General features: G+C 52.7%; 2 protein-coding genes across 2 annotated transcripts in view; one reads left to right on the forward strand and one right to left on the reverse strand.

Annotated features, from left to right (window-relative positions):
* The window catches only part of SCNN1G (sodium channel epithelial 1 gamma subunit), a 37,413-nt gene extending 30,821 nt beyond the window's left edge, over positions 1–6,592 (reverse strand). The window contains exons 1-2 of the mRNA XM_006027158.2: positions 6,470–6,592; positions 4,004–4,108 (exon numbers count right to left, since the gene is read on the reverse strand). Of these exons, the coding sequence (XP_006027220.1) occupies positions 4,004–4,108; positions 6,470–6,592 (228 nt within the window). The remainder of the gene's footprint in view (positions 1–4,003; positions 4,109–6,469) is intronic.
* Positions 6,593–6,622: 30 nt separating this feature from the next.
* Positions 6,623–24,254, forward strand: part of USP31 (ubiquitin specific peptidase 31) — a 26,534-nt gene continuing 8,902 nt past the window's right edge. Inside the window, exons 1-14 of the mRNA XM_025208258.1 lie at positions 6,623–6,684; positions 12,947–13,084; positions 13,299–13,387; positions 14,215–14,307; positions 15,670–15,805; positions 16,426–16,570; positions 17,421–17,604; positions 17,855–17,966; positions 18,170–18,264; positions 19,580–19,657; positions 20,165–20,294; positions 21,856–21,975; positions 22,434–22,659; positions 23,789–23,947. Of these exons, the coding sequence (XP_025064043.1) occupies positions 12,968–13,084; positions 13,299–13,387; positions 14,215–14,307; positions 15,670–15,805; positions 16,426–16,570; positions 17,421–17,604; positions 17,855–17,966; positions 18,170–18,264; positions 19,580–19,657; positions 20,165–20,294; positions 21,856–21,975; positions 22,434–22,659; positions 23,789–23,947 (1,684 nt within the window). The 5' untranslated portion in view covers positions 6,623–6,684; positions 12,947–12,967. The remainder of the gene's footprint in view (positions 6,685–12,946; positions 13,085–13,298; positions 13,388–14,214; positions 14,308–15,669; positions 15,806–16,425; positions 16,571–17,420; positions 17,605–17,854; positions 17,967–18,169; positions 18,265–19,579; positions 19,658–20,164; positions 20,295–21,855; positions 21,976–22,433; positions 22,660–23,788; positions 23,948–24,254) is intronic.

Consider the following 24,254-nt stretch of genomic DNA (forward strand, 5'->3'; position numbering starts at 1 on the left):
TCTTTCCTGCCTATGCAGGGGGTCGGACTCGATGACCTATTGAGGTCCCTTCCGACCCTAACATCTATGAACCTGAAAGCGAGATGCAGGAGATGCTGACTCAGGTTTGTAGTGTGGGTTTTGCAGCAAAGAGGAGTAGCAGTGCAGCCTGACATCTCCAGAAGGCAAGGAACTAAATGCAGTGGATGCCAAGGAGGAGGAAGGAAAGAGAAATCAATGTGGAGCAGCATTGTGGCTGTGCGTTGCTTTGCCAGCTAGCCCTAAAAGCTTTTGTTAATTAGATATGTGATCTCGGAGGAGGCTGGAAGCTGGAATTTACGTCACATTCTCCGGGTATGACCTCCGATATCCTTAACTGTCACAAAGTTCATGTGGAATTAAGCACCGAACCAGCTTTTTCTTAGTCTCTGTTGACACCTGTTATAAGGGGTGAGAGACTGACTTGTTCTTGTGAATTTAAACTCGGCCCACGTTCTGTCTGAAGTCCTGGTTGCATTAATAAATGGTTTGCCAATGGCTGTCCTGTTTGAAAACGTGACCTTTTTTAAAAAGTGGAAGTAGGTTATTTTTACTTTTGGACGTGACTGATCTCATTGTTGACCACATCTAAAATGGATGGGGCCATATAGCAGAGGGAAAGATAAGGTGGTGTCTTAGTGGGCTTAGTCTTCCTGGAGACGGGATGCTCCGGACAAGGCAGAAGGCTGAGAAGGGAAATGGAGGGATGGGGATGAGAAGTGCCTGGCCCACAATGACATGGCAGGTCATAGCGGAGGACTCCGGTCCTGAGTTCTGTTCACTAAAGCGTGCTGCTTTCTGTGCATCTTTACTTTGCATCCTCGTGTGAAAGAGCAACCTTTCCTCCTTCCTCAACAGCATCCTGCCCACTGGTGAGAGATCTGGGTTTGGCCAGCGGATGCCTCGCTGACTGTGCGCTCAGCACCATCCCAAGTCACTTGGCCCTGGCAGAAAGCTAACTTGATAGACAAGTTGGAGCCAGTGTGGTACTGACCAGTTGCTTTTTATTCTTTAACAAACTCGGAGCAAACTAGAAATGGGAGCCAGTCAGTGCAATAGCAGCCAGGCTTGCCAGACTCCTGGCAGGGGGCTGACAGGAGGTGCCCCGGGGATTTGTAGTCGATGCGGGCTGAGAATCCACTGTTCTGCTTCCTCTGATGTCGGGACCTGTTGAAGCCATGATGTTTCTTGAGGGGAATGAGCAGGCTACAGCGCTTGCCTTTCTTTGAACAGTACCTAATGTGAGCCCCCGGCGGTGGCACGCTGCCACTGAAGTGCCCACCATTCCCTTTGCAATGCCGTGCTTTGTGCTGTCTGGTAACGAGTCTCGTTGACAAGTTTAGATGCGGATAAAGGTTTGGAAAGCAGCTCCTGGCACTTTTGCTTCCAGTGAGGAGATAAAGCTTGGTTCATCTCTGTGCCGGCTGATTGACAGAGATTTCCTTTCCAAAAGACAGAGTTTTATAACCCAGTAGTAAAATTCAGTCACCGGGGGGGAAGGATTCTGTTAATCCACAGTAGAAGCACCCTATTTTTCACTCCTTGGGCAGTGTGGATGGTCGCCAAGTGCACTAGGAGAACCCGTGGGGAGCCAGCCCAATACAGCGAGCCATGCATCACTTGGAGGCAGATCCCAGAGCTTTTATGCAGCTTGGGGATGTTATGTGCGTGTGGCTTACTTTCCTTTGCTGAATCCTTAATTCTACGCACTAATACTGGATAGCTTGGTGCTTGCTTGGCCAGGTGGCACGGCCTCTGCATGTGAAGGCTAGAATTGACATGCAGGGGTTGAGTGATATAGTGCAAACCTTATTGGCAGCAAGGGAGCCCAGCAAAATGTGGAGCAGAAGTCATTAAGGGGACTGTAAAACCAGCTATTTCTGAATGAAATAAGTACCCAGAAACTGGCTCGTAATATAAAGAGCACGGTGAAGTTGCTGTCTTTGACCTAGGAGCTGCTTTGGGATTCATTAGGATACAGTAGTCATGGGCAAATGGCTTTCAAGTGCTGATGTTCTGTTTGAAATGGCTGTTTGCTTTCTGGCTCATGCTAAATGAGATTAGAAATTGTGATGAAGCGAGTCACGGTTCTGTGGCTGGCTGGTCCCTGTTGGCCCCTGCTTTTCAGTGTTCATTCAGCAGAGCCAAGCCCCTTGCAGACAGATCTCTCTCCACTGACATTAGGTGCTGTGTGAAGGCGAGTAAACCCAGGCCTTTGCGGGGCAGCATTAGGAGTTTTAGGAAGGTCGCTGAGGAGACTATTTGAACGATTGTCTTCCTGTTCTCTAAATATTCCCCATGTAGATCAGCCTTGCATTGAAAAAGGAGAGCAGTCACAATCAGCCCCCTCTTCTGCAGGAGAAGGGGGTTTATGTTGGGGTCTAAACCATGACCAACATCTGGACACCCAGGAGGAATGACTCTCCAAATCAGCTGGAGGGCAAGGGGGTGCCAGGCTTCTGTCTGCTGGTGCAGGCTGGGCCCGCTGGGATGAATTCATGGGTTCTGGAGGTCTTTGCAGAATCCAGCCCAGCCCAGCAGCATGACCGACCTAGAGTTCATCCCATCTCCCAAGCTTAAAGCCACAATCCCTGCCAGAAAAGCACATCAAATGCAGGGGCATCAGCAACTCGAAGTTTAACCTGCAACCTGTGGTGGCCCGGATGCTCTTCCCTCTGTCTGCTGCCATGGCTTGATCATTTTGCCCATGGTTTCCTCTGCTTGTCCCTTCCTGCTGGGAAGCAGGAGCCTCTCCTTTCCCCTCACCCTTCCATATCCATGCCCTGCTCTGTCCCCTCTTGCCCCAAGCTGCATTTCTCTGTTGCTTGCTTGTGGAAGTGGAGCAGTTGGAAGGGAGACTGGTCCATCTGTTTCTGCCTCCCTTGTGCTGGCTGCCAGCAGCTGAGCCAGCTCCTCTGTAACCAGAAGCGGTGCCAGTCCCTTGGTGGCAGGGTCAGCTCCGGAGTTGGTCAACGGCCAGGAAAGAGCAAAGCAGTCGGTGCCAGCAAGGTCGCTGCCTTCCTCTGGGTTGGGCATCACCATTCCTCCAGGAACCTCATCTCCTTGGCAGACAAGTGGAAGTGCAAACCATCCCCTTTTGGTCGTGTAATTTGTTTGTTACTGTTTTCCAAGTATTCCTCTGCAGAAGCAACGGTCCCTTCTCCCTTTGTGAAGCTGGGAGGGTGGTGTAGGGCCGGGGCTGCTGCACTGATGCCAGGCCCAGGTCGGTGCCCTCTCTTACACGCAGCACGAGGTTTGGGTGAATAAAGATTCCTGTCTCCCCAGAACTTTGCAACATGCAGAGAAAGGGAAAAAATAAAAACCCTGTCCCGATAACATCTGTGCCATTGTGTTCTCCAGGACTCTCATTCGTTCATACATTGAATCCTTTCCACACCTGTTTCCTATCAGGCGTGCACTGGAAAACAGGAGGTTGACACTTCTTTTCCATTAAAGTCTTTGTGCTCAGTGGAACAGAAATGGCGAGTGGGAAGCCAGTAATTCTCCTATCATTGGAATGACTTGTTGGTTTGTGACCAGAGCAAGAGGTGAACAGTTCTTGGGCTTTCTCTACACTTAGGTAGCTGCAGTCTCAACATAGATGGTTTGGGGCAGGGGGTGAACAGTGACTCACTTTGTACAGTATACTTGCACTGCGGGCTTGTGTTGCTGTGGCTGTCCCTCTGTCAGCAAAACCCCCAATGTGCTGATCCCTAAGCGTTACATTATCCTTGCCCTTTCCTTCCACTTGTCTGCGGCTGCCACTCATTGCTGACAGCAGCGTGATCACTCGCCTGTTGTGACTTGCAGAGCTCCCTGCTGCCTTGTCACTGAACGAGCACAGGTCTGTGACCCGGTGACATGGAACAAGAGGGACTGTATCCCCTTACTGAGCCGTTGCATTATCCACAGTCTGATCTAGCAAGGTGAGAAGAACACACGACGCGCATGTAAGTGATGCTTGCTTTCTTGCTGGGATAGGTACCTGCTCCTCAGCCGGTGCAGGGTTCTCTTTGCTGTACCACAGTTGCTTCTCTTCCCCGCTTTGCTTGCTGTTGATGGCTTTGCTGCTGCAGCCTCTCAAAGTGTACTGGAAGAGAAGCAAATACAAAGGTTTAAGTTAAGAACAAACCCACTTCAGAGCAGTGGCAAGAAGCATGAGTAATCCTGGGAACATGCTGCTGCTGTTAAAGTCTCCCTAGAAAAGTAGCTCTTAGGAGGGAATTGCATCTGACACTCAGCAGTGCTTCCTGAATCACTTCTAGCAATCTCGCAGTCTGTCTTCATCGGCAGCTCTTTATTTTCTGCCCACTCAGCCCTTCTCAGTGCTATGGAGACGGCCACAAGGATGATCTTGGGGACTCCAGAGAGAGGAAGGGAAGGTGATAAGACCCAGCATGTGTGGTTGCTGCTAATCCCCTGGCTGTTATCTCCATTATGTATGGAGAATGCAGTGCTGTGTAACTTGGCTGCCGAGTGAAACCCCATCGGCAAAGCGTGTTGGTCAGATCCCATCGGGCTTTTGCTTGGAGTGAGGCACAGGCAACGCTTAGGAGGAGCGGTGAGAAATGCCAGCCCGGATCTGCGTTCTGTTGTGACCGGCTCTTTGTGGGCGCAGAGTGTCTTTACCTGAAATGAAGACTGTCCCAGGGCATTTCTCTCACTTGGTACCCTTGTGCACAGCTCAGCTGCATGATGTCTTCCTGGTGAGCTAGGGTGGGAAGCTGAGCAGCAGGGCTGCTGGGGGCTCCCAGCCAGGGCAGGGGTGGAGGCAGGCTTAGTGGGGAGGGGGAATCGGTAGGGTCTGTGGGAGCTGGGAAAAGTCCTGTGCATCTTTGGGGCTTCGCACTTCAGGCCTGCCTGGTCTGCCCTGCTAATCTCTAGTGATACTGCATTGCCTCAGATGCTCGGTGTGGGTCGGCTCAAAAGTTTTTGTGCAAGTAAGATGCTGCTGCTTCGCAGACAGTTGACCTGATGCACAGCACCCTACACAGGAAGTTAACATCATACAATAATTGTTGCCTTTGTAAAGTGTGTTTTTTGATTAACCGGTAGCAAAAAGTGACTGCTAGGAGATCCTTCCCTTGGGAGATGTGTTTCTAGTGTGGTCTGTCAGGGATCTGCCCTTGGACCACTGCCGCTTTGTCCTTATCAGTGATCTGTAAGACCATTATGAAATTGCTGCTGGCAAAACTCTGTAGAAGGCACGAACTGGGGGAGCGGCTAGTAAGGATGGGGACAGCCCCACCTGCATCCTCTGGTAAGGTGAGCTCCTTTGAACAGGCCTTAATGACCTTGCCTGAGGCTGCACACACCTGGGAACAGAGTGGAGGCTGCAGCTTGGGATGGGGCGCTGTGGTCGAGTGCTGTACGGTGAAAAGGCAAGGTTTTTGGCTAGATGTGATATCTCCTGTTAAACCAGCTGATGAGTTGGAAAAAAGTTCTTGGTGAGCTTTTGGGCGCAGTCACCCTTGGTCAGGCATAGGGAGTCTCTGTACGGTGAAAAGGACTCGGCAGGTAACTGAATGTGAGCTCCTGGTGCCATGTGGTAGGTAGGATGGGTGAACGCAATGCTGGAGCAAAATGTCAGTCTGGCCTGTGTCGGCATTCATGGGGGAATAGTTCATGGTGTTTTAAAGCTGTTGAGAGCTAAACTACTGTAGAAATGACGGGCTTGTGTCCTGCAGGCTACCTCTGCCTGTGTGCGCTGGGTTTCTATTGGCAGACAAGGTTCCTTGGGTGAATTTGATATCTTTTATTAGACCAACCCAAATGGTTGGAGAATAGTTATTGAGCAAGCTTTCGGGTTCAAAAACCCTTCGTCAGGCTAAGGAAGCTGCAACGGTTGGTGTGTGCTCTTCCTGGATGGAATGAAATGGGTTTCTATTATATCTTCTCTTGCAGGCTGCTTGGTTTCTTCAATGTGAGACTCATCACTGTCTTGTCCCACACATCCTTTGATAGATGCACATGCGTATGTGGGATGTGGTCGGGGAGAGATCAGACGGGGAGCTGTTTGTCAGTGTAATCATTGCCTGTATTTTCTTATTCTCATGTGGGAATATTGTGTGTAAAAGGACAGCTGTTAACTAGGAGTCCCTGCGGGCAGGAGAAAGACGGAGCCCACGGCTTTTCTCTCTTTCTGGCAAGTCGGTTCGCGCAGCTGAAGTCTCCGAGGGTCGGGTACTCCGGGGTGTGGGACAGTTCCTGACGTGCCAACAGGCCCCAAGTCTTTTGCCTGCCAAACACATGGTCCTGCGTTACTCAGGTGAAACTGCTGTGGGCACTGGGATGACGGCGTGGTCTTCCTTCGTCCTTGGTGGCTCTGTGGACTTCCAGCAAGCAGGGCAGTGGCATTTCTGCTCTGCGGTTTCCTCCTTTCCACCCCAGCCCGCATCAGCCAGCCAAGATGCCTGATACGCGGGACACCATCACTGGCCCAGAGACTGACCTCCCCGTCTCTGTTTGTGGGCTCTCCCCAGAACTCTTTTAGTTCAGATACACCCTGGAGGTGGCTGTCCCCGTTCTCTTCAACTCTCCTTTCCACAGCAAAGGAGCAGCGATGTGCACCCATCGAGGTGCAGGGGAAATTTGGTCCCGAAGAGCCGAGTGGCCATTCCCAGAAGCTGCGGCCTGCAGACTGACCACAGCAGAAGCTGCCCCACGGTAAGAGGCTCCCGGAAGAGGGGAGCACTGTTGTAGGAATCGCAGGTGAAACAGGGCTGTTTGCTGTGGATTAGTTTCCGCTTGTTTCCTGGTGTTGCTGTTCTTGGCTGGAAGCAAGAGAGCTGGCTGTTAATGCGGGCTGCTAGCCAAGGCCTGCCCACCAATGCCACGTTGCAAGGATTTGGTCCTTTAAAGGTAGCCGAGAGCTAGGACTTCTTGCAGTGCAGTGCAGCGTCGGGGCCGGTCCTGCTGCCAGCGAGCCTGTCCCTGCAGGAGCTGGGAGGGCGAGCGCTAGCGCGTCCCTGAAGCTGCTGCTGAGCTGGGCACGTTGCAGGTGCTGACGGTCTGCCAGGAGGTGCGGCGTCTTCCCCTGGGAGTGCCGCGAAGGGCACAGGTTCCCACGCCCCACAGCAGCGTGCTCTGCTACGTCTGACGCAGACAATCCCACTGTCTGCCATGCGTTGTTTGCCTGCGAGAACAGCTGCGTGTGGGCGCGTGCACCTCTTTCCATCCCCGGTGTAGCATCCTAGGGGTAGGAGTACTTTGTGGGATCTTCCAGTTCAAGCCTGTTTTGTTTTTCCTAATTCCCCTCCCCCTCCAAGAAACCAGCAACTGAAGGGAACCAATAGGTATTTGCCGCCCCACTGTCGCTTCTCGGTGCTGTTTCGCCCAACAGGGAGCCAAAGGGGAATCGTAAAACCAGAAGAATGTGAATGTCTTGCTTGTGTGCACTGACAACCTTCAGTGCGCGGAGCTGGACAAGAAAAGCCAGTATGGTTGCTTCAATGTGTGTTGTTCCCTGTCAAGCATGGTCCGTGCGTGTTGGCTTGCGGACCCTTCCTGCTGTCCTTGAAGTGTCCTGCTTGATTTGGGGAGTGGAAGAGAAGTGATGTCTTTGAGGCTTTTTGGACAACAAAGTACCTTTTCAAGCCTGGAAACTAGCCCTGGGTGACACACGGCTTGTGTGGAGGGAAACCGGGGTGCTGGGAAAAGAGCTTGCAAGCTCCTGCTTTGGCTTAGTCCAGGACTGCTTTGCTCTTGGCAGAGCCCGGCATGTCCTCTCATGGGAGGCAGCCCGCCACTGTGGTGTGCCCGGCTTTCCTCGACTGAAGAGCTCTGCAATGCATTTGGACGTGCCGTAGAGGCCTCGCCACCTGCTGCAGGAGCTTTCTCCTGCCCTGGGAGGGAGTCGAGAGGTGGCCACCAGCCCACTTCAAAAGTACAGAAGACGGATGTAGGCAGGGGAGCGAGTCCTTCACTGCCCTGGAGCTCTTGCTCAGAGCCCAAATGCTGCTTTTAGGTTGCTTCTCAATGATGTTGCTGAGCCAGAGCCGCCACCTTGCCAGAAGCTGGGCAAAGCGGTTTAAACTTGCAGCATTTGCTGCAAATACCTAACGCCTAAGGCTACATTGCCCGCTCACAAGTGTTTTTGCATGGCCTCTTCTTGCGTGGTGATGCCCTTGTTTGCTGATGACTTACCTCTAAGTCCTGGGAGGTTCTGTCAACCCCACAGGCCTCCAACCTTTCCTGGCCATGGAGCCCTGCCCTTTTGGGGTACAGGTGCTCTTTGTGCTGTTTCTTTGGTGTGTGCGAGACTGCTGATGGGAGGAGAGATGCCTGTGCAGATGCGGAGGTTTAAGGCTGTTGCAGACGGACAAACCCCATGGGACAGTATCGGGAGTGGATCGCTCCCTTAGCCTGGCCTGCTGTCTTGGGGCATCGGGCATAACGTTAACAGCCCTTTCCCCACCCCCTCCTCTCTGGCTTCATTTCCCAAAGGGATGAAACAAGAAGCCCAATTTCCTTTTCTCAAACCTGGTTTAGCAGCTGCTTAGCAAAGAGGGGAAGTGTGGGTCGTAGGAGCATGTGTGGAGTGCCCGGCCCTCCGTGCCAGTCCCGCATCGCGCTGCCCAGCCAGCTCTGTTGCCCTGGGCCTGCAGGGATAGCCTGCCCTGGGCCAGGGGACTTGAGGCAGATGCTTTGGAGCTCCTTGCGCTGTCATGTCTGGTATGAAAAAGAACTGCTTCGTCACGACTATTTGTCTTGTTACCTGGCAGCTGATAAGAGGTCACCATCTCCAGTGGGTCTGGCTCGTGGCACGGAGTGTGGTCTGAATGTGCATAATAACACTGGCCAAAGAGCTGCCTATTAATAGCACTGCAAGGCACTGGTTGTAGATCTTGGGGTGATGACATGGAGGCGAGCTCTCCAGGCAGGGACCATCTGCTTCCAGACGCAGCAGGGTGCAGTGGAGCCTTGTCTTGGCTGGGCCCCCAGGTGCTCCGACAGTGTGGACAGTAACGGGAGGGTTGGGCACTGGGAGCCAGAGCAAACGGAGGATCTGCTGCTGTGAAGGGGATACGCTGGCTGGATGCAGATAGCGAACAATGTGCTTGGCGTGACTCCGTGGCCAAGCTGAGCTCAGTGAAGGTTTCTCAGGGGTGCATGTTGTGTGGCCAGAGGGCTAAGCAGCCTACGGCCTCGTGAACAGCAGCCTGGGCTACTGGTCCCTGACACTGGAGGGCGGAGGTAAAGCTGACAAATTGCAGATTTTATTGCTCATAAACTCCATCCGGCAGCTCCTGATTGTTTTTTCTCCGGAAACAAGCCTGAGCCTTTACCTGGGCGTGTGCGCGGACTTCTGAGAAGAGAAGCTTCTTGGAAGTCAGAGCAACGTGGGTGCATTGCTTCAGTTCCTGGCCTGCGGCTGTCTGGGTGCGCACGTGTTTCTGTGGAGCCCTCGCCCAGCGTGCAGGATTCGTGCTGGCCATGTTTGTCGCTGGCATGCTCTTCACTCTGTTGCACTTGCCCCCGCTCTGCCCGTCTTGCCTGCGTGTGTGGGGTTTGTCTGCTGCTCTGTGCCTGTAGTGCCCAGCAAAGCAGGTCCCTTCCTGTTGGCTCCTTAGGTGCTACTGTAATACACGTGGCATGCAGTGAGCGTGCCTGTCAGCACGTCCTAGGGCAGGGTAGAATAACGTGAATATACTGGGAATAGGAAAATGGAGTCCAGGCTAGCTGGCATGTGCCCGTAGGGCTGTATGCTATGTTGCTGGGGAGAGCAAGTTTGGTGGGGGAGGTAGTGCCTGTAAGATCAGGACTCTCCTCAGATTGTGAAGCTTCAAGCAGGGAGTAAAAAGGATCCAAAAGCCATGATTCTGCTCCGTGTGCATAGCCGTGAAAGAGAGGATATTTCCTACACGCTTGGCTTTGAGCAGCATCGAATGCCCAGCATGTGACACGTGCTCTACTTTACAAAGGCAATGGAAGGGCCAATTCAGGCAACACCATCTAGCGTGGGTTGGAGCAGCTGATACTGTTCCTTTGGGAAACGCAGTTTTGATGGCATCCACCCAGGACAATTGTATCCTCAATAGCAATGCTTCCAATCGAGAAAATAAGCATGTGGTTCTGTGGCAAACTCCCTGGTCCCTTGGCTCAGGAGTCTGCTGTGTCAAGACTGGCTGCTGTGGGGGTGGCGAAGGCTGCATCTGATGCTAGAGCAACACCCCCCAGTTCTGCACGCTGGGTCCTTGAGGAGCGTGTTTAGCAAAGGAAAGTGATATCCTCTGATGAAACACTTGGTAAGGCCTGACTGATCCTAGGTCATGTGTTCGGTGCATGTGGCCCCTTGGGGGAGAGGGTAGTCGTACCTGGAGTTTATTTACTAATCCAGATTTGCATGGGGATTTGTGTAGTGATCTTCAAGGATTGGGTATTCTAGATGGAGGATTATGTGTCTCTGCTCACTCCTGGCTATGTGACATAGAAACTTGAGCTCCTTGACAGCAAATGCGGGAAGCTACAGATTTCCTACTTTGAGTATAAAATTTATACAGTTTTATAGTGACCTTTATCCAAAAAGATTCAAAACGCATTATAAACTGATTTATACCAGCCTCCCTACATACAACTTCACCTACCTCTGCAGTGCAGTCACCACTAGGTTAATCACGTCTGTTGGTTAAGTCAACGGCAGCCTGGAAGAGGTTTTGACACAGTGGAGTCGTGGTATCCTTTGGGAATGCAGGGCCCAGCTGTCCAGTGAATCTACCTGCACATCTGTACCGGATCAGAGGCTTGATTCCCGGAGACAGGTGAAATGGTGGTAGGCTGCAAGATGATTTCCCAGCTGGGCTCTGTGACTGCCAGTGCTACAAGCCAGGCACTGTGCTGGAGAGCAGGTGCCCTGCGCTGTGCCAGCTGAACTTTCTGGCCTGGCTACCCTGGAAGTGCAGGTGGTTCCCAGAGACAGAACATTCATGTTGTAGGGCAGGGTTTGCTACTCTGACAGAAATGCCAGGGCATCTTTTTAAGAGTCGTTCCTGGTCAGGACCCATCTGAATGGTCTCTGTGCCGTTTCCCTCGCTGATCTAAGGTGCATCTGCCTGATTTCTGGCTCATGCCAGCGTTTACACATTGATCTTTTCTGGAATCATCTTGGGTTGTCTTATAATTTTATAGTTTCATAGCAGTTAGGGGTCAGAAGGGACCTAAAAAGATCATCTAGTCTGACCCCCTGCCACTGGCCGGAGCACACGCTGGGATCACATGACCCCAGACAGGTGTTCATCCAACTTCTTTTTGAATTTACCCAAGGTAGGAGCGAGGACCACTTCCCTAGGAAGTTGGTTCCAGATCCTAGCCAACCTGACAGTGAAATGGTGCCTCCTAATCTCTAATCTGAACCTACTCTCCAGCAGCTTCTGGCCGTTGTTCCTCGTCACCCCAGGTGCTGCCGGGGGGAATAGGGCCCTTCCTATTGGCTGCTGATCTCCCCTAACGAGTTTGCAGGCAGCCACCAAATCCCCCCTCAGCCTCCGTTTGCTGAGGCTGAACAGGTTCAGGTCCCTCAGCCTCTCCTCGTAGGGGCTGCCCTGTTGCCCTCCAACCAAGCGGGTGGCCTCCTCTGGACCCTTTCAAGGCAGACCACATCCTTCTTGGAGTGAGGTGCCCAGAACTGGACGCAGTACTCCAATTGAGGCCGGACCAATGTCGTGTAGAGGGGGAGGATCACCTCTCTGGACCGGCTTGAGATGCACCTTTGGATGCACGACAAGGTGCGGTTGGCTTTGCTGGCTGCGGTCTGGCATTGGCGGCTCATGTTCATCTTGGAGTCAATAATGACTCCAAGATCCCTTTCCGCCTCTGTGCTCACAAGCGGGGAGCTCCCCAGCTTGTATGTATGCTGTGGATTCCTTCTCCCCAGGTGCAGCACCCTGCACTTATCCACATTGAAGCCCATCTTATTACCATCTGCCCACCTCTGTAGTCTGTCTAAATCTAATTGCAGCCTCTCTCTCCCTTCGAGCATGCCTACCTCTCCCCACATCTTGGTGTCATCAGCAAACCTGAACACACCCCCTCGTCCAAGTCGCTGATGAAGATGTTGAACAGAGTGGGCCCAAGGAGCGAGCCCTGGGGGACCCCACTATTCGCATCCCGCCAGGTCGAGTGCTACCTGTCCACCACCACTCTCTGGGTGCGGCCCTCCAGCCAATTTCTGACCCATCCAACTGTGCAGGCATCAATGCCACAGTCACTCAATTTATAAATGAGAATGGGGTGAGACACAGTGTCAAAGGCCTTCTTAAAGTCCAGAAAGACTACATCCACAGTGACCCCATCATCCAGGGATTTAGTTACTTGGTCATAAAAGGCAATCAGGTTGGTCTGACAGGACCTGCCCTTAATGAACCCATGTTGATTGCCCCTGAGCATGATCTCCCCCGCTGGCCTCTCACAGATGTGATTCTTGATGATTATTTCAAGGATTTTCCCCAAGACCAACATGAGGCTTATGGGCCTATAGTTTCCTGGGTCCTCCTTTCTCCCTTTCTTATAAACGGGGACCACATTAGCTAGTTTCCAATCTCTGGGCACCTGGCCTGTGGACCACGATTGCTTGTATAGCCAATCATCCGGGCCATTCGGTCAGTGCATCACTCATGCTGGGGTTACAGTAGTTACCCAGCTTCAGCCTCCCTGGTCAGCTTTCAGAGAAGGGAGCAGTGTTTTCCCCACTAATACTTTCCACTCCCTTGTAGCTTGTCCTCAAGAACCCCAAGAACACGTCATTCCTCTTCCTGGCGCACACACTTCCATTAGAAGAGAAGAGCTGTGGGCTTCTGGACGATGAAGTCTGCTTTTGAATGCTGCTCTCAGCCAAGCCTGTTCTCGGCCTAGAGGTTCAGTGGCTGGGGGCTCTGCAGTGGGGTTCAGGGGGTTTTGCTGTGTTCTGAGACTCTCTGCTTTTCCGCCGCAGAACATTGTGTCAAAGAATGCTATGCAGTACCGTGGGAGCTCGCAGCACGATGCCCAGGAGTTCCTGCTTTGGCTCCTAGACAGAGTTCATGAAGATCTGAACAATGTAGTGAAGTGCAGCGACAGACCTATACTGAAGGTAAGGAGTTCTACTGCAAGGTGGTGGGGGAAGTGAAGCCATGCTCTTCCATGGACCTTGTCTCCTTGGCCTTCCAGGCTGCTTGGTCCCACCTGACTGCAAAGAGCTGTCCCAGCCTGTGCAAGGTGGCTCTGCTCCAGTCGCCATACAGGGCTGATATGAGACTCCTTGTGTACCCAGTGTGCCTTCTCCTGGACTTGCTTTTCCTTTTCAGCCACCCCTGGAAGACGATGTGCTGCTCGAGGGACCGGCCTTTCCCGTCAGTAGTACTTTTGTGCAGGAGCTCTTTCAGGCACAGTACAGGTATGGTGGACGCTGCCTTGCGGGGGCCTCCTTGCATAGCTGTGTATGCTCAGAGGTTCTTTGATCCCTGGGGAGAAGGGAGGGCGTGTTGGTGGGGCTCAGTGCTGCAGGGTGAAGGGTAAGGGGGGCAGTGTGCAACCTCTGCAGTTCTCCAGCTTGTTTACAAGGTTGGGGGATCCTTCCTCCACCAGCCAGGCTCTGAATCTCCCCTGGGAAATCTCAGCCAAGTTCTTGCACCATCGTTAAGCTTAGTTACTCAGAGAAATGGTCCTACTCCCACCTGACCCTTGGGTCACCTGCTCAGTGTGGCAGAGGTGAAGACAGTCCAGCATCCCGGCGGTGTTGGGGCGGGGGGGCAGGTTTGACCTCCCTGAGGTTTACCTGGGCTGTGTAGAGTCAGGAACTCTCAGTTCCTTGGAATTGGCTTTCTCCTTGACTGGTGGAGATTCAGGCACATGCAGCACTTCGTGTAACAGTTGGGGTAGCGCAGAGACCCTCTGTGTCCTTTGTATTAGAGTCAAGCAGCGCCAAATTATTAATTTCACAGCGACTTCTACTGGAGTGAAGCCTGTTTTCCTGGTATGCCCTGCAACGAGTCCTGAGACTAATTGCTTGGTGAAGATCTGGGAATTAGTGGCCTTTCACTTTCAGCAACCGTCTGCCTGCATAGACTCTGGGCTAAATCCAGCTGCTGTCTGTGGGGGAAGGGGTCTGCTTGGCAGAGCAGCTTTGTGGCCACATGAGGGCTCTTCCTTGTTTGTGTGTATCATCGTTGGCCTGTCCCTGCTGTTGGAGATGCGACTTTACCCTGTTAATATTTCTGATAGGTCCTCCCTGACGTGCCCTCATTGCCAGAAGCAGAGTAACACCTTTGACCCTTTTCTCTGCATCTCTCTGCCGATTCCCCTGCCTCATACACGGTACGTGCCTATATGCACCATCAAGTTAAATTCTCTTCCCCAACCAGTGGTTGCGTCAAATCTTAATGCAGAAGAGAGAGATGCCAGTGGCGCTGGTAGCAGTACGGAAGGGACCCCTCCCCTTCCCAAACAGCAAAGAGGAGTGCTGGGTGGGACTGATTTGCATGTGTGGATGCACGTGTGCAGGTTGCAGGAGATATTGAAATTTGTCATTTTTTCCTATTTTAAAATGCAGTGAAAACCGGAAATGGGACATTTTCTAGGGAAAGGACCCTCTGTTAAATGCCAGTGGAGACATTGGTTCTTTAGAGTCCTTAAATTTTATATTCTAAAAGAAAATGAAAAAATTAAAATGTCTTATTCCCAAAGGTTACACCACACCTTTCCAACTTATTGATGCTTTTTATAACTTCCTTCTGATGCTAACTTGTTGAAATGCTGTTTCTGCAAAATGTTTTGGGTTCAGCAAATTGTCCCTTCCCAGCAAAAGAAACTTTTGTTGGAAGATTTTGCTCAGCTCTGGAAAAGATGCTGCTCCTCCCACTCTCCCCAGGAATTTTTGCCATTGGCAGCCCTCTGAGAGCAGCTGTAGGCCATGCTACAAAGATCAGTGTCCTAACGCTAGGACTGCCTTTTATAGAGGCAACTGAATTTTGTATGTCCCCGCTGTAGGTAAGAACGCCCATTTGGCATGCACAGGAGAGGCAGACACCCCAGAGGAGCAAGAGATGCATCTACCCCTTCCATTATCATACACATCTGGGGTGGAGAACAGATGTGGGGTTTATCCCAAGTCCAGTTGTCCCAGGCTTTGACTCGCAGCAATACAGGCATGCGACAGTTATTTACACGTGCAGCTTGAATAGCAGTTAACTCTTAGCACCAGTTGTCCCATGAAAAAAGTGTTATCTCAGCACTTAACATGGGACGATGAGGTTTATGCCTGTAGGATCCCAGAATAAAAGGCTTTGTTCTGGGAGAAATCTGACAGTTGTTTTTAGACATTTGGGACTTGGGGAGATGGGTTAATTCTGGTGTTCAGTGCCCACAGTCACTCCCTTACTTGACCCCATGGACGTGGTGAGAGAGTCTTGACCATTCTAGTCACGGGCTTCTCACTATGGGAGCAGCTTTGGAGAACTGGAGCTGTGGTCACAGGAGCCAGTTCCTTATACCTTTTATCCATCGCTAAGTGTGCGAGAGAACAGAAGGCACAGCCACCAAGTCATGAACACCTGGGTAACGTGTAAAGTGTAAATCTCCTTCTGTGGCTCCTGCAGCCCATCAGCACCAAGCTTTGCTGGGGCAGACCTGGGTTGTCTGCAGCCCAGCCTGAACCAGTGCCCCCTGTGCTCCCTGCAGGCCTCTGTACGTCACCGTGGTGTATCGAGGGAAGTGCTCTCACTGCATGCGGATCGGGGTAGCAGTACCTCTGTCGGGAACAGTGGCCAGGCTGCGTGAAGCAGTATCCATGGAAACCAAGATCCCCACTGAGCAGGTAATGAAGGCTGGGCTCGGGTCCTGCAGGAGTCTTGAACCATTTTTCTATGTAAAGGCAGGGTAACACCAAGCGTGCAGGGATCGGACCAGTGCACCTGGAAACGTGGGGAAATTAGCTGGCTGCAGCAACAGGAATGCTTCATGTTGGCCAGTGGGCTGCCTTTTACACGCAGCCCGGGCAGGGAATGATACTGGCTGACTGTACGAGCTCCACGAGGTATCAGCAGGCTGAGCTGCTTCTGATGCTCCTTTCTGAGTGAGGAAGGGAGGGTATGGTGCTTTTGCCCAGTAGCACTGCTGACTGTGGAGAGAAACCAGCAGGGGCCCATGGGAAATGACCCGGAGTTTTGAGTCTCTTGCGGGAGAACTATTAAGATGCCTTTGTATCTGTGGGATCCCCTAAACACTAGCCTTCATGTACGTTTTACCCTACCTGTTCCTTCATAGGCAGACCATTCCCCCACTTCTTACCAGCCAGCATTGGAAGGCTGAATTCCCATCCTGTGTCAGCGCATGCTTTGCTGAAGGTCTCCCAGCTTCCCTTTCTCAGAGGCTGAGCAGCTCAGCTGGGGGGTGTGGGAGGTCTGACAGGTGCTGTTCCATTTCTGCTTCCTCCAGATCGTGCTGACGGAGATGTACTACGATGGGTTCCACCGTTCCTTCTGCGACACCGATGACCTGGACACAATTCATGAAAGCGACTGCATCTTTGCCTTCGAGACACCGGAGATATTTAGACCCGAGGGGATCCTTAGTCAGAGAGGTGAGTGGGTAACCCTGCTTTATGCCCACATTGGAGTATTTTGAGGTAAGGAGGCTTGATGACACATGTCCAAGACTTGGAGAGGAGTATGGAGATGGTTCTGATCTACAGACCCTGTGCTCCAACCTGGGTTGGCTGCTGTTTCCAGCAGACCTTGTGACTCTTCAGCTGACAGTGACACTGGGAGTGACACAACATGCTTTCTTCCCCTCTCCTGAGCTGGGACTTAGCTTGGAGCTTGGCTGTGCCAGACCCTTGGGGTCAGACCTGGAGGCTAACACTTGCCTATAATAGTTGGATAGTTAGTGATATCTTTTTGGGGGCAGGGGAGAGGGGCACAAAATGCTGCCCATCCTTTCTGATGACCTTGGGGCCTCAGATCCTGGCACTGAACTCTGCACTGCTGGGACACAGCCAGAGAAGGAAACTGAGGGAGTCAGCCAGGTTTTCTGGAGCTCTGTTAGTAGCTCAGCTCTCACCAACCAGAGGATGTACATTTGAAACAATGAGCAAGGGGCTCTTCATTTAGACTTCAGACTGTTCTCCTGCATACAAACAGCATGCCAGCCCTCTGCAAAGCTCTGATGTAAACCACTTAGCTGGGTGTTCAGTGTGAGGTACTAACTTTGTGGGGGTCCTATAACTACTTTGTGTTGTGCTGTATAGAAGTAATTGCATGTAAAATTAACTTTTATGTAAGTCAAGTGCTTTCTGGGAATATGATTAAAACAAACCCAGTCTGGCTTCCTAATTTCACACTGATCCTCTGCTCTGAAGTGGAAGTCAGGCTCCTTGAGGACACATGGCAGCTGAAGTAATGGAGAAAGCCTTCTTTTCCCTCTTGTTTCAGGAATTCACATGAACAATAACCTGAATAACTTGAAATACGCCACTGACCACTCCAGAATGACCTCTTATACCCAAGGGGCGGTGAAGTCAGGGAAACTGGAAATCTCCTCCAGCAGGCCAGCAGCCAGTGACAAGATTGTACTGCTGGTTTGTAACAGAGCATGTACAGGACAGCAGAGCAAAAGGTAATTGTAAAGTTGGAGGGGTGGGGGGGGGAATTGGGCAAGCTAATAGTCCCTCCTGGATCTGTCTGACCATCCCATTCAGGGTGTTGTCCCCGACTCTGAGCTTTGAGGCTCCAGCAGGGTTAACACTCTTCAACATCACACTGTAGATGTGGCATGAGGAGAGAATGACAGTAGCTGATTTGGGGAAGTGTCCCCCCAGAACCTCTCGTCTTCTAATCCCTTTTTAAAATGTGGCTCCCTCTGGCAGGTTTGGCCTGCCCTTTGTGTTGCACCTGGAGAAGACCATTGCTTGGGACCTGCTGCAGAAAGAGATCCTGGAGAAGATGCAGTACTTTCTGCGGCCCTCGGCTTGCATTCAGGTGAGGCGGACCCCTCTGCTCCCTTCCCAGACCTGGACCTTGGTTTCGGGTTGTCAAGCATGTCTTCTTTTTTTGTCCCTGCCCAAGGAACCCTGACTGTTCACAGCTCAGACAGCAGGCTTGAGCCTGGGAACATACAGGAACTTTCAAGTAAATTGGGCTGTTTTATTCAGCAAGTTAACTTTTGTTTCTGTCACACCTAGGTTTGTCCATTCAGCTTGCGGGTGGTCAGTGTTGTGGGCATCACGTACCTGTTACCTCAGGAGGAGCGACCTCTGTGCTACCCCACGGTAGAACGGTAAGCACAGCCCTCTTCCCCGGCGGGGCAAGGATATTTCCCAGCTTGTGACTGACTGGTTCTCCGCGGTGCAGTTGAGCGTTTGCAGCTTAGACTGCTGCGTTGTGTAGGAGGGTGGCATAGACCCAAGCAGCAGGGGACTTGCTTTTTTCTTATGATAATATTCTATTGGAATTGCACCTGATGAAGTCCTCCTTGGTGCCACTGGCAGCCCAGCGTGGAAGGGGACAGAAAGCAGAAGTGCTTGGGGAGGAGAGATGGGAGCAGGAATCTGACATGTAGGCATGGGCACAAGACCAGAGCAGCAAAGTGGTCGTAAGCCACCCGGAACCTGAGTGCAGCTCCCAGGTCTTGGAAGTGGCTGCGTTGGTGTCTGGAACAGGAAGGGACATGCACTTCCAAAGGTCCCCTCAGTACTGGTGTGTCCCCTTAATGGGACTGGGGATATCCTGTCATTCTCCTCTGGCCTGTTTCCATCACCTCTCGTCCCACAGCATCTTGGGACCCTTGCCTGGGAGTTGCTTGGGGAGATGCGTGCAGCTGTAGGAGTTTGCAGGGTGGTGGCCAAGGCTGTCTGACAGGGAGCTGAGGGGTGGGATGTCTTGCGCTGCTCAAGCAGTACGCTGCCAGTAGGGCAGGGGCTGAAGTTTAAGCTGCACTTAAGGGATTTTGTGGCGGCTCTTGAACACTGCGGTGTTGGACGTTATGGAAATGCAGATCCCAGGCTAGGATGTCTGTGGGGCCCTAGGCAGTTTGCTGGGGACTGTCCTGGAATTGTCCTGTACACTGAGTGGATGGGGATTCCAGTTTTGCAGGCAAGATAAAATTATCTGAATTCTCCCAGGTCTTGCTCACTGGACAGCCCTTGTAATGGGTAGAATTAGCCTCCATCCAGTGGAGAAAATACCACAATGCAATGGGTTCACTGCCTTTGCATTCAGGCAGTGTTTATGAGGTTGTGTGTATGTTGCTCTCTCCCAGAACTCCTTATTCACTTTACTCCATGTTGCACTGTGAAGCCTCTGTCCAGCACAGGACTTGATAAACATTTTTTCTGGTGCAGCCTCTAGTCGCTGCTGAGGACAAAGGAAAACTGTGGCGTATTGGCTGCACTTGCTGGACTATGTTAGTGGCCTAACCGGGTGGTGGCAGCAGGAGCGAGGCTAAAAAGATTCAGTTCTCTGGCCTAGCTGAGCTTTGCTGTATGAGGTGTTACTCAGCTTGCCGTGGGGTAGCTGGAGGCTGCGCGTACAGAAAAGGGCAGCTCGGGCTTGGGAATAGGGACTCTAACTACAACATCTGCTTCTCCCTCCAGGGCACTGAAGTCTTGTGGTCAGGGTGGAACTGCTCATGTGAAGTTAGTGGTAGAATGGGACAAAGAGACTAAAGACTAGTAAGTATGATGCCAGAGAGCCCTGCGCAGTTAGCTGCAGAGGAATGTTTGCAAACAGCCTGGCAAAATAGGAGTCTGTTGCAAAACCTCAAATCATTTCCTGCTCCGGCTGTATTCGGGTCTAGACTGTACTAAACCACGTGGCTGCATGAACCTCAGGAGTGGAATCTTTGCCTCCATCTGGCCTGGCCTCTGCCAGATTGGAGGTGGTTGTTTCTATTGTAAATCCCCAGCTCCTGGCCCCTGACTCTCATTCATGTCAAGGAACTTTAGACTGCGTAGGTGTCAGCTGTCTGATCCACCCCAGAAAGTAGGGTCGGTGCCCACTACACACTGCTTCTTTCCTACCTTTTTTTAGCCGTGCTGTTCGGGGTGACCTCTTACTGAGCCACCTCTGGCTGCATGGTGGGGGAGGGATAGATCAAGGTAGCAGCTGGGAGTGCTTCCTTCCCCCTGAGATGTAGTGTTGATGGGACGGACAGTAAGCGCCTTGTCTCCCTGCTGCAGTCTGTTCATGAATACAGAGGAGGAGTACGTCCCGGACTCTGAGAGTGTCCGTCAGCAGAGGGAGCTTCACCACCAACCTCAGACCTGCACTTTATCTCAGTGTTTCCAACTGTACACCAAAGAGGAACAGGTAGGAGCTCGAAAGCTTGGACTCTCCTGTGGAGGGGCATTGGACTGGAGCAGAGTGGCTAAGTTGCTGGCTTGCTGGAGCAGCTGTACCCTCCTGCCCAGTGCTGATCCAGTGGGATTGTACCCCGCGCTCGCGCTCTCTCTCTCTCTCTCACACATGCAAATCCTTCTTACCCCTGCTTTGCAGTGTCCTCCTTGTGCAGGACCCTGCTTTCTGTAAGGGTCCTTTACAGTAGACGCAGACTGCTTCTCCCTCTCCTGGGAATTGGTCGCTTTTTTGGGCTTGTGCATCTCTGCTCTCAGGCAGGCCAGGGACATTGCTCTGTCCCCTGCAGCGCAGGCTGCTGTGGGCACCCTCAACAAATGCACCTGGGGAAACGCACAGATGTGGCTGCTCAGCCTGCTGCCTCTGCTTGAAGACTTCTCCTGTGGGCTGCTTTTCTCCAGAAGAGTTGCACTTTCTGCTGCCGTTGTAGTCCTGCTTAGCAGGGAGCACTTGGCCTATGGGAGTCTCCGGGCTTCTTGTCTCACGTCTGTCTTTTGTAGAAGGCATTTGTAAATGCTTCCTAGGCAGAGGCTGCCAGTCGGGGGCCCTTGGAGGGCAGCCTCTTCCCAGCTGCTGGAGGAGGATAAAGCTGGGCCTGCAGAGGGGCACACAGCACCAGAACCCAGGCTGCAAATTGGACTGACGTTGCCCATGACACGAGAAGGGCTCTGTGTTTCTTAGCACTGTATTGTAATCCTATAACAAGTCGGGTTGTAGCCTCAAGTCTAGGGTCCAGCCATGTGGATGCAAAGCTTTTAATAAGGCTTGAGCTGCTACTGTTGGTGTTTCCAGTCAGAGCTGAGAGAACAGATGGCTTGTAGCTGGCCAGTTGTGGCCTCTGAGCCTGTTAGCCAGGGAACCAGCACTGGGATGAGGGAGGGAGGAAGAAAATTCACCCCACTCGAAGAAAACCTTTTTCTTTCCAGCCTCCTGGCCCTGTAGCACTGGTACTAGCGGGGCTGGGGAGCAGGGAGGAGGGTCCCTTGGCTAGAGGGCAGCAAAGCATTGACCTTGACAGCCCTAGCCTGCTCTGCCTTGTGCAGTAATCCAGTTCCCATCCTTGCTGCCAGAAAGTGGTGTTTTGGCTGTTGAAAAGGGTTGCCATGTCAGCCCGTCCAACCTGCCTGCGTTTGCCTTTAGCTTGTTCCGCTCTCGCTTGTGGGTGAAGAAGGGGGCATTTGCAGGTGACAGTGGCTGCTGTGCACAGTTGCACTGGCTGAGCTGTAACGGGCCATGGAAGTGTCTGCTGCATGCTGCCTGTGTTCTGGGTGCTGCTGCTCTGAAGAGCCTTGAGGTGCTGCAGCCCTCTCCCGGGAGGGTCCCCCTGCACTGTGGGGAACCATCTTTGACCGCAGTGCCAGGTGAACACTATAGGTAGATGGGGCACGAGAGCTGGCGAGTTCAGGTTTCTGGGTGTGCTTGTTGTGAGGCAGAGGTGAGCAGGCCTGCGTAGACAAGTCTGTATTCTGAGTGAGATGTTTGGCAGCTAACGGCCACTGATGCTCCTTGTTCGTAGCTTGCTCCAGACGATGCATGGCGCTGCCCCCACTGCAAGCAGCTGCAGCAGGGGAGCATTACTCTGAGCCTGTGGACTTTACCCGATGTTCTCATCATCCATTTAAAGAGGTTTAGACAGGTAAGAACCAAGTATGTGGAGTGGGGGGATGCTTTTCAAGGCAGCAGCCCTCTGAGGATGGGCAGTTGACTGGCAATTTGTCCCTCAGCTCCATTGCAATGAAACGGCTCCCTCCCATGGCCGGCTGCACTCTTTGTAAGTGCAGGATTCCCAGAGGCGGCTGTATTGGCACCCGGGGCTCACGTGCATCTCAAAACAGAAGCAAAGTGCTCTGCAGCCCAGGTGGCAAGGGGTGGCTGCTCGCTGGCCCTTGTTCACGCTGCCTTCCTGCCTGCACATTGCTTGCCTGTCTGCTGGAACAGCTCCTTAGCTGGGAGCTCTGCTCTGATGCTGCATCACTGACGATGTTTCTGGCTGAGCAACCTCTGGAGGGATGCGCTGCATCAGTTGGGCCCTCGTGGTACAGCTGTGCCTCTGTCCTGAGCGGCCACTGTAACTCGCTTCCTTTCTTCAAACAGGAAGGAGACCGAAGAATGAAACTCCAGAACATGGTCAAGTTCCCGCTGACCGGCTTGGACATGACGCCTCACGTCGTTAAACGCAGCCAGAGCAGCTGGAGCTTGCCATCCCACTGGTCGCCATGGAGACGACCCTATGGCCTTGGAAGGGATCCCGAGGACTATATTTATGACCTGTACGCCGTGTGCAATCACCACGGCACCATGCAAGGGGGGCACTACACAGGCAAGCGCTCTGCAGCTTTGCATGTGATGCGACTGGTCTTGACAACGCCAGCCTGCTCGCTCTCAGCGAGCCTGCATGGCTTTGCCCGGGACCTGCCTCCCTGAGCTCTAGGAGCCTGAGCTTGCTGCTCATGGGAATTATGGGCTGTTTGGGGAGCTTGCTTCACTCCTCTGCAAGCATGGATCCATGCACTCTGGGCACAGATTCCCTTTGCGTGTCCCAGAGTATGTCATGCCACGGGTAGGTGCAGATGAATGGCGAGATGGCTGATTGCTTGGGTGCGCTGGCAGGGAGGGCCGCAGAAGCACATAGGAGCACGTTCAATACTGCTTACCCTCCCACGGGAGTTTGCCAGAGTGCGGGTTGCTGAGTGCCGTAGACACAACCCTTCCCCTGAAGGGCAGAGTGGATCACAAACAATTCTTTTGGTCTTACTGAATTGTATCCCGTGCTCCTCCATGTCTGCTCCTCTTGAAAGGAGGTCTGGTTTCTTGCTGCTGTCTCTGGACAAATGAATCAGCTGTGCCTCTTTCCAGGCACTTTGCACTCAGTACTCAAAGCAGCAAACTTTTACTTCCAGGCCACATTCTGCCTGGGCTGGGCTCATATGTCAGCTGCATTTGCAGATCCCAGGCTCGTATAATGGTCGCTCTTACTTGCCCTTGTAGATCTCGGAGCAGCTGGAGGGAGTCAGGGAATTCCCTATCTGCGATGCCACACTTTGAGCTTGAAGCGCGCACACCCTGCTCCTCAGGTGTTTCTGTGGGCGCTGGTGCTGTCCTGTTCTGGATAGCTCAGGTGGGCGAAGATACAGGACTAGAGACCAACTCCACAAATCGCAGGCAACAGCAGGTGACCCACCCCAGAGTGAGCTCCCCCCCCTGCAGTGGCAGAGTTGGAAGCCCCAGGTGCTGGAGCGTGCAGCATATGGCACTCGGCTGTTTTCGGCAAGCTCCCTGCTGGTGTCAAGAGCGCTGCTTCCCCTCTCCAGGGTGTCGGAGCCTGTGGAAGCAGCCGAGGCCACCTGCAATCTCCATGTACCTGACCTGGATGCTGGGTTAGCAGGAGTCGAGTGAGGGGTGCCTGGTGGAGTGAGGTATCTGACTGTGGTGTTCTCTCTCTCTCTCAGCGTACTGCAAGAACTCAGTGGATGGCCAGTGGTACTGCTTCGATGACAGCGAAGTGCAGCCGTTGTCGGAAAATGAAATTTGCAAGCAGACGGCATATATCCTCTTCTACCAGAGGCGTACAGCAATCCCATCATGGTCTGCCAACAGTTCTGTGGCAGGTATGGCTGGGCTGGCTTTCTTGAGGAATAGATAGGATTGAAGCAAAGGCACTAACCTGGGGCTCGGGGTGCTGCCGAGTGCCTGACCTGTCTCCCTGGTGTCCAGGGTTGCTGTCCAGGGGCTGAGGAAGGGCACAGTTAAGTTGATCGGGTGGATTGACTTGGTATCTGTGACGGGGCCAGGCAGAAGCCAGGCCATCGGGTTGGAGTGCTGGTGCAGGATCAGTGTCCTTGGGGAGTTGGGTTGCGTTCCTGGGCAGGTCCCATCCTTGCTGTAAGTAGCACGGTGCTAGCTGCTTGTCATTCG

The sequence above is a fragment of the Alligator sinensis genome, unplaced genomic scaffold, assembly GCF_000455745.1.
Source record: "Alligator sinensis unplaced genomic scaffold, ASM45574v1 scaffold1164_1, whole genome shotgun sequence".
In the NCBI taxonomy this organism is placed as follows: domain Eukaryota; kingdom Metazoa; phylum Chordata; order Crocodylia; family Alligatoridae; genus Alligator; species Alligator sinensis.